The sequence below is a fragment of the Mustela putorius genome, unplaced genomic scaffold (genome assembly GCF_011764305.1).
Source record: "Mustela putorius furo isolate JIRA1106 unplaced genomic scaffold, ASM1176430v1.1 tig00000196_pilon_pilon_pilon, whole genome shotgun sequence".
NCBI classification, from domain to species: Eukaryota; Metazoa; Chordata; class Mammalia; order Carnivora; family Mustelidae; genus Mustela; species Mustela putorius.
In genome coordinates this window covers 550,017-564,242 of record NW_025421310.1, presented here as the reverse complement: position 1 = coordinate 564,242, position 14,226 = coordinate 550,017, and the positions used below count along the sequence as shown (strand labels likewise).

General features: G+C 58.3%; 2 protein-coding genes across 2 annotated transcripts; both read left to right on the top strand.

Annotated features, from left to right (window-relative positions):
• Nucleotides 1-10: 10 nt before the first annotated feature.
• On the top strand, nt 11-10,051 carry SARS2 (seryl-tRNA synthetase 2, mitochondrial). The gene is given in 17 exon segments (XM_004776199.3): nt 11-324; nt 3,549-3,644; nt 4,991-5,020; nt 5,561-5,701; nt 5,782-5,836; nt 6,287-6,350; nt 6,557-6,662; nt 7,371-7,418; nt 7,630-7,738; nt 8,063-8,108; nt 8,195-8,282; nt 8,365-8,474; nt 9,040-9,133; nt 9,220-9,312; nt 9,434-9,499; nt 9,586-9,650; nt 9,652-10,051. Coding segments are annotated over 17 exon segments (1,554 nt in total). The 5' UTR covers nt 11-57; the 3' UTR covers nt 9,728-10,051.
• A 136-nt stretch (nt 10,052-10,187) lies between these two features.
• Nucleotides 10,188-14,198, top strand: CCER2 (coiled-coil glutamate rich protein 2). Its single transcript, XM_004776204.3, is given in 6 exon segments — nt 10,188-11,829; nt 12,096-12,136; nt 12,285-12,372; nt 12,689-12,942; nt 12,944-13,234; nt 13,879-14,198. Coding segments are annotated over 6 exon segments (840 nt in total). The 5' UTR covers nt 10,188-11,753; the 3' UTR covers nt 13,969-14,198.
• The last annotated feature ends 28 nt before the right edge of the window (nt 14,199-14,226 follow it).

Sequence of the window (14,226 nt, the reverse complement as noted above, 5' to 3'; positions counted from 1 at the left end):
GTCTAAACGCGAAGTGGGCGGGACGAAGGGGGCGCGACTCCTTGTCCCCCGTCCAAGATGGCTGCGTCCATGGCGCGGCGTTTGGGGTCTTTGGTGGCTGGTTGGGGTCTTCGGCCCCGGAGAGGTTGCGTCTGCAGCCATAACGCAAGGAGAACTTTTGCCACGGAGAGACGAGACCGGAACCTTCTGTACGAGCACGCGCGCGAGGGCTACAGTGCGCTCCCTCAGCTGGACATGGAGTCGCTGTGCGCATGCCCGGAAGACGCTGCACGCGCCCTGCAGCTCCGCAAGGGGGAGTTACGGCCGGAAGACCTGCCGGCGATCGTGAGTGCGCTTGCGTGTGCCATTGGCTGCGGAGCCCAACTGGGCTTGCAAGATACTTCCAGCAGGGGGCGAACCTATTACGGGAATTTTAGTTTTTTCCCCAATTTAGCCGACCTGTGCTTGGCACGCATACGTGTGCCAGTTATCCACGGAGTGCTAGGGCCCTACTATCTACACACCCACTATGCGTTCCATAAAGCGTGCTGAGTACCTGCTCTGCGCTTAGAAACTTACTCCAACCTCATGCCAGGCTTAAGATGACAAAAGAAAATGGGGGGAGGAGGAAGAAACTAGGGGGACAGGGAGGTGAGTCAGACGAGGGTGGAGGGGTTTGGCTTTGGAGAGTAAAAGATCGAGACCTGCGGCTGCCCGACAAGTAGCAGGCAGTTAAATAGGGTTCTCGAATGAATGAATGGTTCTACTGAACGGTTATTTAAGGAGCATCTACTATGCCGCAGGTGTTGAGAATAAGTTGGTAAATAATATAATACTACATGCTAGGGACCGAGAACCAGAGTCACCATATTGCTAGACTTTGTTGGGGTGCTGAGGATGGTCTGTTCTAAGTGCTGTGTGCATACATGCCTCGTTTCAGTTTTACAACCACGGTGTGAGGTGGGTGCCCCCATTTCATCAGAGGAAAAACTAAGTCTCAGAAAAATTAAGAAGGATGGTGGTTGGATGCCTGGGTGGCTCAGTCCGTAAGCATCTGCCTTCTGCTCAGGTCATGATCGCAGAGTCCTGGGATTGAGCCCCGCATCAGGCTCCCTGTTGGCTGGAAAGCCTGCTTCTTCCTCTCCGTCTCCCCCTGCTTCTGTTCCCTCTCTTGCTGTGGGGCACGTGGGTGGCTCAGGCCTTAAGCCTTTGCCTTTGGTTCAGTTCGTGATCCCAGCGTTGTGGGATTGAGCCCCACATCAGGCTCCCTGCTCAGTGGGAGGCCTGTTTCTCCCTCTCCCACTTCCCCTGGTTCTGTTCCTTCTCCCGCTGTCTCTCTCTCTCTCCCTTTCAAATAAATAAATAAAATATTTTAAAGGAAAAAAAAAAAAAGGTGGTGGTTCCTCAAAAAAATTAAACATGGAATTACCATATGATCAGGCCATCCCGCTTCTGGGTATGTACCTCAAAGAATCGAAAGCAGGGACTTGAACAGATATTTGAATACCCATTTTCATAGCAGCATTACTTACAGTAGCCAAAAGGTGGAAGGAACCTGGGTGCCCGTGGATAAGTGAATAGATAAACAAAATGTGGTGTATATGGACAGTGGGATACAATTCAGCCTTGAAAAGGGAAGGAAATTGTGATGCAGCCTATAACATGAATGAACCTTGAGGACCTTATGCCAAGTGACATGAGGCTATCACAAAAAGACAGAACTGGGGGCACCTGGTTCAGTGGGTTAAGCCTTTGCGTTCGGCTCAGGTCATGGTCTCAGGGTCCTGGGATCAAGTCCCGTGTCTGGCTCTCCGCTCAGCTGGGAGCCTGCTTCCCCCTCTCTCTTTCTGCCTGCCTCTCTGCCTACTTGTGATCTCTGTCTGTCAAATAAATAAAATCTTAAAAAAAAAAAAACTATATGATTCCATTCATACAAGGTGCCTAGAGTAGTTAGATTCATAAAGACAGAAAATAGAAGGGTGGTTGCCAGGAGCTGGGAATGGGAAGAGACTGTTTAATGGGTGTACAGTTTCCATTTGGAAAGATAAAATTCTGGCGATGGATGGTGGGGAAGGCTGCAGGACCGTGTAAAGGTACTTAATGCCACGGAACTGTACACTTTAAAATAGTTAAAATGGCAGATTTTGTGCATAGTTTACCATAGCCTTTCATATATTATTTTAAAATATTTTATTTCTTCATTAGAGAGAGAGAGCGAGAGTGCACAAACTGGGGAGGGGCAGAGGGGGAGGGAGAAGCAGACTCCTCAGTGAGCAGAGAGCCTGAACAGGGCTGGATCCCAGGACGCCGAGAACATGACCTGAGCCAAAGTAAGATGTTTAATTGCCTGAGCCACCCAGGTGTCCCTATCCCCATCTTTTAAAGAGCTGGTTTAAAGATCCTAAATTATTTATAACCTGCTAATGGATCACATCCCAAAGCTTGAAAAGCACGTCTTTAGGCCATGAAGTGTGAAGAGGAATATGGCATGTGGCTTTCTGGGCAGTAACAAGGCATGTGAATTGTTCCTAGGGGCCCTGGGGAGCTGTGGGTGCTCTCAGGTGGGAGAGGGTTTGTGTCAGAACTCTGGCTGGAGGAGAAGAGCCTGCAGGCTGGGAGGCTGGCACAGGGGTCCTTGCAGGAGAGGACAGGCTCTGGATGGGGGCAGGAGTTGGGGGAGGACAGAGGTGGGAGGAGGACAGACCTGACGGATGTTCCTGGGGCAGAAGGGCCCCAGTAGCATCCAGTAGGGGGCTCAGGGCTCTGGGGTGTGGGATGGGAGTTCGTGGGGCTGTGCCTGAGGAGGAAGAGCAGATCTGGGGGGAGAGATGCTTGTCCTTGAGTCACTCTTGCACAGAGTGAGCATGAAGTGTCCAGGAAACATCCAGGGGGAGCCACCTTGTGGCCTGCCCTCCGCTTCCTGCTTCCAGCCCCCGGGAGGGAGGATGACGTCGTTTGTGCCATTTAGTCAAAGGGAGAACTGCAGCCAGGGAGGTGAGGGGGTTTGCCCGGGAATATGGGCTCACAGAGGGACCGCACAGCAGTAGGGGTCCCCATGAAGGAGAGCTGAGCCTGCCGTTTCGGGGGACAGGCTTGGCGCAGCAGCCCCATAGGACAGTGGCTGTCTCTCTCTTCTGCAAGACTCCGAGGTGAGCACTGGCAGGATCCCTGCCCCTTGGCACCTGGGTCCCCTCACCTTCTCGCTCCGCATCCCTGAGGATGTTGTCCAGTTTGACTCTCCTCATAGTCCGTCATCCAGGCCAAGGGGAGTGAGAGACGGAAAGTCCGACATGGGGGCTTATCTCTAAGGAGATGACCCAGAGTCCCGCTGCCACTTCTCCTGCCCACTGTTTGAACTTGGACACAGGAGCACATTCAGCTGTGAGGGAGGCTGGGAGATGCCTCTTCATTCTGGGCAGTCATGGGCTTCACGTCAGGGAGGTCTAGTGCGGGAGGGATAGAGGGGGGACTGGCTGCTGGGGTCCAGGTGGCCAGAGGCCAAGGCTCCAGCGAGAAGGGACAGGAGACGGTGGCTACTTCACGCTGTCCCCCCCTTTGTCCACCCCCAGATTGCCACCTGGCAGGAGCTGAGGCAGCTGAGGGAGCAGATCCGGATTCTGGAGGAGGAGAAGGGGGCTGTGGCTGAGGCAGTCCGGGCCCTTCTGGTGAGCATGGGGTCCTGTGTGGGTGGAGCTTCACCGTGTTGATTCGACCTGTTTGCCCTCTCACAGTCCACGAAGGCTGGTGTACCACCCGCATCTCTTTGCATGACTCTGTCCGAGGCAGAAAACAGGACTTCTGGGGCTTGCCTGCCCTTTCTCCAGAGCAGAGAGACCTTTCCTGAAGTCCCCAGCAGAGTCCCCTCATGCCTTCTGGACCCAGACACCCCCACACCCACACCTGTCATCAGCAGGAGGGACGGAATTACTAGAGCGGGCATAGGGCTCCTGGAGAAGCAGCTCCGGGCTGCTTCAGCCTGCGTTCCTGGACCCACAGACCACCCAGGGAGGGGGAACTGAGGTGTCTGTGGGCAGGGAGGAGGGAGAGCAAACAGTCGTGGGTTAGACAGCTGATAGCACCTGCCGCAGGCGGCGGGAAGGTGACCATGAAATCAACAGCACACATTTACATAGCCATCAGTGTGGGCCAGACACCCTTCTGGGTGCAGCCCTCACAGTGCATGAGACGGGAACAGTCCAAACCCAATTTACTGGGGCCCCAGGAGGTTAAAAATGTGCCTCAGCGTCACAGCCAGAAAGTGGGGGAGGCAGGATTTGCACCTAGGCCCACGGGCTGCTTTCCACCCTTCCAATCGGAGGCCAGTCGCAAGACTAGCCACATCTCCCCACAACCCCAGTACAGAGTGCCAGGCCCCTGACTATGTGCGTCCCAGCCAGGCAGCCAGTGTAGACGACAAAAGTGATCACAGTTAATACTCAGCGAGTGCTAACCCATCTTCTCAGGGAAGCCATGTGCCAGTCCTGCTGGGGAGCTCCTATGAGCCTATTTCCTAGATGGGAATACCGAGGCTTGGAGAAGGGACAGGATATGCCCAAGGATATGCAGCTGGGAGGCACCCCACCTTCAGACCCAGGTCTGCCTGCTTCCCGTCTGCCACTCCGGATCATAGAAGGTCACAAGTCCACAGACTTCACCTGTCTAAGTCGCGGTTTTGTCGTTTACGAAATGGGGAGCACAGTGAGGCCCACTTCACAGAGTAGGTTATGGAGAAACAGGACGGTGTGAGAGCCCTCTGCGGAGACAGGCGTGAGGTGCAGGTGTGATTATTGTCCGTTATCTTGCCTCCTCCCGGCTTTACTGAGAGCGAAATTGAGGCACAGAGTGAAGGAAGGTCTGTCCAACCAGGTACCCGCAAAGCAAGGAATTCAGAACCCCTTCCCCACCCTCACCCCATACCCCCAGCCCTGTTTGACCTTTTGCCCCTCCATTTTTCCCTTTCCCAGCCCCAACTTAAGGAACCTAATCACCCTCTCCATCTCTCTTCTACCAGGTAAACCAGGACAACGGTCAAGTGCAGCAGGTAGTACATGGGAGTGATGTCCCGACCCTGGTGGGAGTGGGCAGGGGCCGCCTGAGTCCTGATTCCTCCCATGTGACTGGAGACAACATACAGGACTATTGATCCAAGTGAATGTGCTGATTCACGAGACGAAAGGCCGGCTCCGGGTCCTGGCTCCGTATTTGGCTCTGCTTCCCTCTCATTCCTAGACCAACCTTTTGCCCTTAGAGAAAGGGGAGCCAGGGTGGGGCACAAAGAGGACCACTTCCCTGAGAGCTACACCCATAGTCCTGGGGCTTGGGTCAGTGCCTGTCTTTGAGTCAGTCACTGTGGCCAAGGCCGTGGAATGTTCTGGAAGGCCAGGCCTGAGTCATGACCCTCTGGACAGGCCACATGGTGATGAGATGAAGGGAGGGAATTTCCCAAAAGGAAATTCACGATGTCGGGCCAAAGGGACAGTGAATGTCCTCCACAGAGGTTTTGCCAGCAAGGCTCAAGGTCAGACTGGTTCGAGGGACCCCTGCCCTTTTCTGGGTCAACGCCACCTGCCCCTGTCCCCAGGACCCCCAGTATCAGAGCCTGCGGGCACGTGGCCGGGAGATCCGCAAGCTGCTCATGGTCCTGTACCCCAAGGAGACCCAGCTTGAGGAGGATTTCTTCCTGCGGGCGCTGAGGCTGCCCAACCGGACCCACCCGGACGTGGTAAGCACTGTGCTGGGTGCTTAGGGGGCCTGGGGGCCCTTGAGACCACCTCCCCTGTGACTCCTGCTGTGTCTCTGCAGCCCGTCGGGGATGAGAGCCAGGCCCGAGTGCTCCACGTGGTCGGAGACAAGCCAGGTGGGGCACCCCACCAGCCCCGGGGTGGGGCCCCTTGGGTCTGGGATGCAGCTGGGGCCTGTAGAGGTCCTGTGTGCCCCTTCTCCGGCCTCCCATCCTGTCTGTGTGTCCATGGCAGTCTGTCCCTGCCCCGCATTGGCCCCTGATTCCCTTGGGTTTTCCTCCCCAACTCCTGTCTGGCTCTGACTCTCTACCCCCCTCCCTCTTCCTCGCTTCTTCCTAATGTTTTCTTCCCTTTGCTCTCTCTCTCCTTTTCCACCTCTGCTTCCCGTGTTTCTCTGTCTCTCTCGCCCTTTGCTAGTCCCGTCTCTGCCGCCACCTGGTTTCCTTTCTCTCCCTGCCTGTCCGTCTTTCTGCTGCTCATTTCCCGTGTCTTTCTAATCCTCTCTCTGTCCCTGTTCCGTGTCTCTCCCCACAACCCTTACCCCCCCGCTTTTCATCCTGATCCAGCTTTCTCCTTCCAACCCCGGGGCCACCTGGAAATTGCGGAGAAGCTCGACATCATCCGTCAGAAGTGAGTCCCACCCGCCCCTCCAGCCCGCCCTCCCCACCCCAGCAGCTGGCTTAACACTGTGTCTGGGGCCTCACTTCGCATGAATGTTTGATGTCCAGTCCCCCGCCTGGCAGCTGGCATCTGCCCTGGGGGTGCAGAAGAACTCCCCTCGTCCCCCACCAGCCCCAGCCCACACACACACGCCTGTCTTCCCATCTGTCTCCCAGGCGCCTGTCCCACGTATCCGGCCACCGCTCCTACTACCTCCGAGGGGCTGGAGCCCTCCTGCAGCACGGCCTAGTCAACTTCACACTCAACAAGCTCATCCAGCGGGTATGGGCCGGGATGGGAGGGCTGCCTGGAGGGGGTGATGTGGACGCTGACGGAGAGGCTCAACGCGGAGAGGCGGGGCAGAGGGGTCACCTCTGCTCTGGTCGCTGTTTACAGAACTTTACACATATAATTAACACATTTCATTCTTAGAGCAGGGGTAGGAGGTAGGTGCCATTGTTACCCCCACTTTAGAGATAAAGAAATTAAGGCTTGGAGAGAGCGTAACTAGCCCAGGATCTCGTGGCTGCTGCCTGGTTCTGGCCCTAGAGCCTGTGTTCACCACATCACCACCTGCCTCTAGCATAAAGGGAGTGTCGGGGAAATGTGGTGTTGCTGAACCGGTTGGGGTTGGCAGAGGCTGGAGGCATGGGGTGTGGGCGGCAGTGAGGGACCTGGACATTTCCCAGGGGCACTGGGGAGCCAAAGAAAGTTGTCACTACACCTCCCGCTACCCTGTGTGGGCTGAACTGAGCGAGGAAACTGTGAAGCCCCAGCAGAGAGGGCCTAGTGATAGGGACACCAAGGTCCCGGAGCCAGTGCCAAGCCCACTGCTCAGGCCTTCCTCAGTTTCCTTGGAGGTGACCTGGGCTTTGTAAGGACAGGCGGGAGCCATTGGCCCACTCTGCAGTGCCACTTCTTCCAGTCTGAGCTTCGGCCCGGGTGGGGGTCCTGGCTGTGCCCCTCACCCCACCCTGTTCCTCTTCACAGGGCTTCACTCCCATGACGGTGCCAGACCTTCTCCGAGGAGCTGTGTTTGTGAGTGCTCCCCACGCTCAGCTGTGTGCCCTGTTCTGGGGCCCATCTCCCCCCACAGAGGCCACCCTGGGACTGGGTTGAGGATGTCAGGCCAGAACAGGGAGGCCAGGGCAATTCCAGAAGCTTCCTGGGGAGGAGCAGGGGTTGTGACTGCAAAATGGAGCTGGAGGTCCTCTGTCATCTGACCTCTGTGGCTTGGCCTCTTCCCCAGGAAGGCTGTGGGATGACACCAAATGCCAATCCGTCCCAGATTTACAACATCGACCCCTCCCGTTTTGAAGACCTCAACCTGGCTGGGACAGCAGAGGTGGGACTGGCTGGTAAGCATCTGCCAGGAGGCAACAACAGGGGTGAGGTTACATGCAGCATCCTCAGAGCAACAGGGATTGTAGGGGAGACACCAAGGAGCACCCTAGGGGTGACGGCTGTCTGCTGAGGATGTCTCAGTGACCCCAGGCTCAACATGTACAGTTGTGTAGGTTGTTGACTATACAACAGTGCAGTGAGGATCCAGCCATCCAGCCATGTGCCCCGCCATGAGGTTGTGTCCACCAGAGGGGACCCCTTTTCTCAGTCTCACAGAAGTTTTCCTGTGGATGAGCGGTCGCCCCTGGCTTACCCATCATGTTCCCCTTTCCTCCCAGGCTACTTCATGGACCACTCCGTGGCCTTCAGGGACCTGCCCATCAGGTGATACTCAGTTCCTTTAGATCTTGTCCCCACCTGTGACATTCCCTCTCCCCTTCCTGACTCCACCTCCCCGGCTCCCCACCCAGGATGGTTTGTTCTAGTACCTGCTACCGGGCCGAGACAGACACAGGGAAGGAGCCACGGGGACTATATCGAGTACACCACTTCACCAAGGTCAGTGTGGCCAGGACCAGGGAGGAGGGCCACTCCAGGGACCCCGGGCCTCCTGACTCTTGTGCCCGCTGCACTGCCCCAGGTGGAGATGTTTGGGGTGACAGGCCCTGGGCTGGAGCAGAGCTCGCGGCTACTGGAGGAGTTCCTGTCCCTACAGATGGAGATCCTGACGGAGCTGGGCCTGCACTTCCGGTGCGGGGCGGGGCGGGGGCATGGGAGGAGGGACGGGCTGGCTAGGTGCTCCCTAATCATGAACAGCCTCACCTCACCCCTCCCCTTGCCCCTTTTCCCCATGTCTGGAGTATGTACAAGGTCTGTCCGTCTGTAAAATCCTGTGTAGGACCACAGGGCAGGGCCAGTGGCGTGAGCAGCATGGGGCACCCCAGTGTGGGCACCCAGGCCCCTTCCCTCTTGTGGCTCCCATCCTGGGTGCTGCCCCACCTGCAGCCCCTCCACGTGGCTCCTCAGCACCCCAGGCAGAGTGGAGATGGGGGCACAGCCCTTCCCTTTCAGGCAGGACCTACAGGCAGCCCCACACCACCCCCACCCCGGCCGTCACAGGCTTCCAGAGAGGCCCAGGGATGTGGCCTTTTGGCCTGGGGACCCGCTACAATCCCAGTAGCCCTTGCCTTCTGCTCCCCGCCCTCCTCTCCATCCACTTCTCTTCCGCCACGCCCACTGCCACAGCTGCTGCCACTTTCTTGTGCCTCTACCTCTCACCTGCTGACCTTCACCATGACCTTCTCTTCTACTGCAGCGTCCTGGACATGCCCACCCAGGAATTGGGCCTTCCTGCCTACCGCAAGTTCGATATCGAGGCCTGGATGCCAGGCCGCGGCCGCTTTGGTGAGGTAAGCCCCCAGTGCAGTGGGGACGGGGGGGACAAGACCCCCCACTTCCAGCTGGTCCCCTCAACCCACCCCGTGTCCTCGCCCAGGTCTCCAGCGCATCCAATTGCACGGACTTCCAGAGCCGCCGGCTTCACATCATGTTCCAGGAGGAGGCCGGGGAGCTGCAGTTCGCCCACACGGTGAGCACCCCCACCCCCTCCCGCCCTCCCCATAGCCTCTGCCCTCCTAGGGACGTGCCACCTCAGCCTCTCCCGGGCCAGCAGAGGCCATCAGGTAGACGCGGGCATGCCTCTCTTCCAGGTGAACGCCACGGCCTGCGCTGTCCCCCGCCTCCTCATCGCCCTCCTGGAAAGCAATCAGCAGGAGGTGAGGGCTGGAAGGATCTCTCTGGGGGAGAGAGAGGGTGGAGGCCTGGGGCCATGGCAGCAACCTGTGGCCCGCTCTGTCCCCAGGATGGCTCTGTCCTCGTGCCCCCTGCCCTCCAGCCCTACCTTGGCACCGAGCGGATCACGGCCCCCACATGTGCCTCTTCAGTACATCGGCCCCAACCAGCCCCAGAAGCCCAGGCACCTGAGCCGGCCTGTTTCAAGCTGAGGAGTCACCCTCATCCGTCCGCAGGGCTGTGGCTACTTCCTGGAGCTCAGGGGACTCTGGAAGCCTCGGACCTATTTTCCTGAGCACATCCTGACATCTGCATTCTCTGTGTCAGCTCTGTGCCTGGGCCCCTTCCTTACTCCCCTACTTCCCCAGAATCAGCCAGTGACCCTGTCGCCACTGATGGTCCCAACCTGCACCAGAAAGCAGGACAGCCAGGGACTTGAAGGTTGTAGGGATGGCGGGAGGAGAAGAAGCCTCCAACCTTTTATCCTTCCCTCTGTCAGTACTTAGCAAAAGTCCCCAATAAATGGTCAGAACCAAGGCCTTTGTGGATCTGTGAGCAAGGGGTTTAGACCCTGGTCGCCTCACCGGGGGTGCCAGGCAGCTGGGCAGAGGTGCTAACCCTTTATAGGGTTGTGGCTGGAGGGACCATGGCCAGGAATGGCCAGCAACCTCCCGAGCACATGGAGGGCAAGCTGGGGCCACCACCAGAACGAAGAGGATGCTGAGTCCTCTCCCCTTGCTCTAGGACAAGGGACACCTCACCCTCACCTCCGCCTCTCACAGCAGGGAGGGGTCCAGGAGATGGCACAGCCTCAGCGAAGCCAGAACTCACTCTGCCCTTTGCAGTACACAGTACCATCTTCCCAGCTCTAGCCACAGCCCGTCCAGTGACCCTCAATTCTCACACCGTCAGTCCTTCCTTCAGCAGACTCCAGCCACTCCTTCCGAATATCTCCAGAAGCCTCCAGGGGCCCTTACTTTCTCCTTCCTGCTCCGTCCTTGGTCCTGTCCACCATGACTGACCAGCCTTCTCACTGCCTGCTGCTGCCTGGGCTCCCCACGAAGCCAGAGCAACGCTGTGGACCCCCTTATCCGGTCACATCCCTCCCTTGCTTGGAGCCCTCCTGTCACTCCCTCTCACTTAAGGAAAGGACAGAGCGGTCCCCGGGATCCACAAAGTGCCCCACCCCATTATCTGCCTTCTGCCTTCCTCCTCAACCGACCTCTTGTCGTGCTCTAGGTCTGGCTGTTCGAACTCTGCAGACTCAGTCTTGACTCAGACCTTTGCCCTTGCTGGTCCCTTCCCTGGCTACCCTTTCCCTCCAGCTGGCGTGACTGCCTCCATTTTATCACTTCGGCCTTCACCCAAATAATCTTCTTCCAAGAGGAACTCCCTGACCAGCCAGAGTAAAAGCCCCTAGCACTCTTGTGATGCAGGAGTCTGTGGTCATTTCCTCCTTCCTGACACCTATGTGAGTGTTGCGTGTGTCCCTTCTCAAAGCTCTGTGCCGAGAGCACAGGGAAGTTTGCCAGCGTGTCCCCTGCTGGAGCCCCAGGCTCTATAAGACGGCTGGGCATAGAGTAGGTGCTCAGTAAAAATTCCTGGATGGAAGGGGCTGGGACCTGTGTAGCTCCCAGTGCCTGGCACTGTCTAAATGACCATGTGCACTCCTCACCTACCGCCATGCCTTCCCTGTGGAGTCACTGGCCCCATTCACAAAGGATGGAACCAACCCTAGAGTCGGCAAAACCCTCAGCAGTTTTCTCCGAAAAAAACCCCGGGCCTGCATAGCCGGTAGTGGTGAAGCTGGGATTCAGGCAGAGCCCAGCCACAGTCTTTGGGGAAATAGGTTTAGGAGACCCAAATTTCGAGATGCAGGCAATGCCCAAGGAAAAGTTGTTGTCTGAGGTCTGTCTGCAAGTGGCTGCCACTGGATTCAAACCCTGATTGGCCTCCCAGCACAGCATTAAGCTCAACAGAATGTTTGGGGGATGCACCCTCCCTCCGTGCAGGTGCTTAGGGGCCATTAGCTGGAGGGGAGCAGGTGCAGGACGTGGGTCTCCATGAATAATTGAGGATCTCGGGCAGGTGGCCGCCCCACAGCTGTCACCGGGCCGCAGGCAGGGAAGGGGCATTGGTGATGTCACTTCCTCCCCTGCGGGGCCAGAGGCACAGGTTATAAGCAGCTGCCGCACCATCCAGTGCAGCCACTGAGCACTCTGGTCAGGACGCCCCACCATGCAGCGCCGTGGGCCCGCCTCTGTGCTGCTGTTGCTGCCGTTGCCCCTGCTGTTGGCGCTGCTGCTGGGGGCAGGTGAGTGCCAGAAACTAGAAAGGGGACTTTCTCGGCCAGCTCAGGGACCAGGGACTTGAGGGACCAGGGGGCCGGAATGGTGCACCCAGTGGTGTCAGACTAGAGACTTTGCTGGCTGAGCTGTCCAGGTGGGGATGGTGCACCCAGTAGGTAGGCTGGGGGAGGGGACAGGTGAGTAACAGGATGCGCTTGAACCTGGAATCCGCACCAAGGACAGCATGGGGTGGGGGCTGTCCGAGCCCAGCACCCATCTCCTTCCTCCACAGCCACCGCTGCTCCCTTGGTGCCAAGATCCTCCAAGGAAGAGGTGAGGAGTGCGGACCCCTTGCCCTGCCTCATCTTCCCCACACCCTGGCCCTCTGACCAGCCTGCATGATCATCTCCTCTCCACACCCCCAACTGTTCTCATTCCCCCATCCACCCTGCCCTCAATCTCCCCTCTGTCCCTTCACCAGCTGACTCGCTGTCTGGCCGAGGTGGTCACGGAAGTGCTGGCGCTGGGCCAGGCCCAGAGAAGCCCCTGCACAGCTCTCCTCCACAAAGGTAAGCAGGCCCGAGTTCCTCCTGGGAGCCCCCACCCTACCTTGGGTTTTGGTCAGGGCTTCCTGGAGGACGGGGTGTCTCCTCCAGGCCCCCTTGCCTGGGTTGGCATAGCACTACACAGTGTCCACCTGGCCTCCAGCTCCACCCGTGGGGTTCCCTGCAGAGGTGTGGGATGGGGGCACAGAATGTACCCCTGACCTGACCCTCCTCTCCCAGTTTTGGGCAGCCCCCCTGTGGGACCTTGGGTGCACCCCAGAACTCTAGGTCTCAGTTTCCCGATTTGCAGCACAGAGAGCATCCTCTCTCTTTCTGCCAGAAATGTGTCAGACAGAGCCTTATGGCTGTGTGTCCGCCAAAGAGAAAGGCCTACTGCTTGAGGATTTCAAGAAGCAAGAGGCTGGGAAGACAAGGTCCAGCCAGGAAGTGAGGGAAGAGGAAGAGGAGGCAGCGGAGAGGGCCCACAAGTCTGAGGTGCGGGAACAGACCATCCACGAGCAGCTCCACAGCCGGCTCCGCCAGGAGGAGAACGAGGAGGAGGAGGAGGAGGAAGGCAGAGGAGGAGGAGAAAAGGAAGAAGAGGGGGCCCATGGAATCCTTCGAAGGCGAAGGCCTGTGGAGGCATCGCCTAGAGGGCAGAGGGGGCCCCCAGAAGCGAGTGGCAGAGCAGGCCAGTGACGAGGAGACAGCGCAGTTCGAGGCGGAGGAGAAGGGCCTGCAGGTGCTAGGCGAGGGCGGCGGCCTGTGGCGGGGAGCCGAGGGGGGCGGAGGAGAGGGACACGAGGACTCGCTGCACCGCCACCGCTCCCACCAGTCAGAAGCTGAGCCCAAGCAGGAGGAGAAGGAAGAGGCTTCGGAGAGGGAGGTGAGTGCAGGAGGTGATGGGCCAGCGGGGTGGACCGGACGGTCAGGGGATTCCAACCAAACACGTACCAGCGTTGAGCCATAAATAGCCAATATCTACCACAAGTGGAGCCTAGTGACGGGGACTGAGAGCAGGAAAGGCAGCAACAGCCAGGCAAGGTCAAGGCCGGATCAAGATGGTCAAGATGGCTGAGATGAGAGTGACTGAGATGGCCGTGAACGGCGAACTGAGTCAGTCAGCACTGTGGTCTGTGGCGAGCAGTGTGGCCGCGTGGAAAGAGGCTGCCATGCTTGGTCCAGCGGACCGGGGATGGACGCCACTGCTGAGTCACGGAAAGTAGGCTGTCCCCACGACTGGTGGCAGTAGCCACAATGGCCAGCACCTCAAAAAGGGGTCCTGGTCTCCAAGCCTGGCACCTTTACTGGTCCTCTCTGCTGCTGTGGGCGAGGCAGTCAACACGGACTGTGCAGCCGGTCACGTTGGCCATCCCCCTCTGGCCCCCATTGAGGTCCATGGGGACCAGGGTGACCCCTGCTGGCTGCTGTTGTGCAAAGTGACATAGGCCACATTCACGGGTGACTCTTGGGGTGGCCCGCCCTTGAAGATGGCTGCTGATCCACCCCTTTCTGACCCCGCCCCACCAGGAGCACGACATGGAGCGGCTGGAGCACGTGAGAAAGGAGCTGAAGAAGGCAACCGAGATTCTGGGGGAGGAGATCAGGAGGGAGGGATGACTCCCGACACCTCCTATGGCCTAGGACTGTGGACCCCCCAAGCTCACCTCACAGCCCACTCCGTCCCCCAGCCTGCAGGCATGGGGGAAGGGTGGGCTTGTGCGACCAGTCCCAGGGCCTGAACCTGAGCTGGGCAGAGGAGCTGGGCTCACTGACTCAGGACACATCCGGCCCCCCGTGTCACCCCCTCCAATCCCTCCTTGTGAATAAAGCACAAAGAAAACCACTAAGGCTTGTGTGGTGCTTGATTTTGGACAG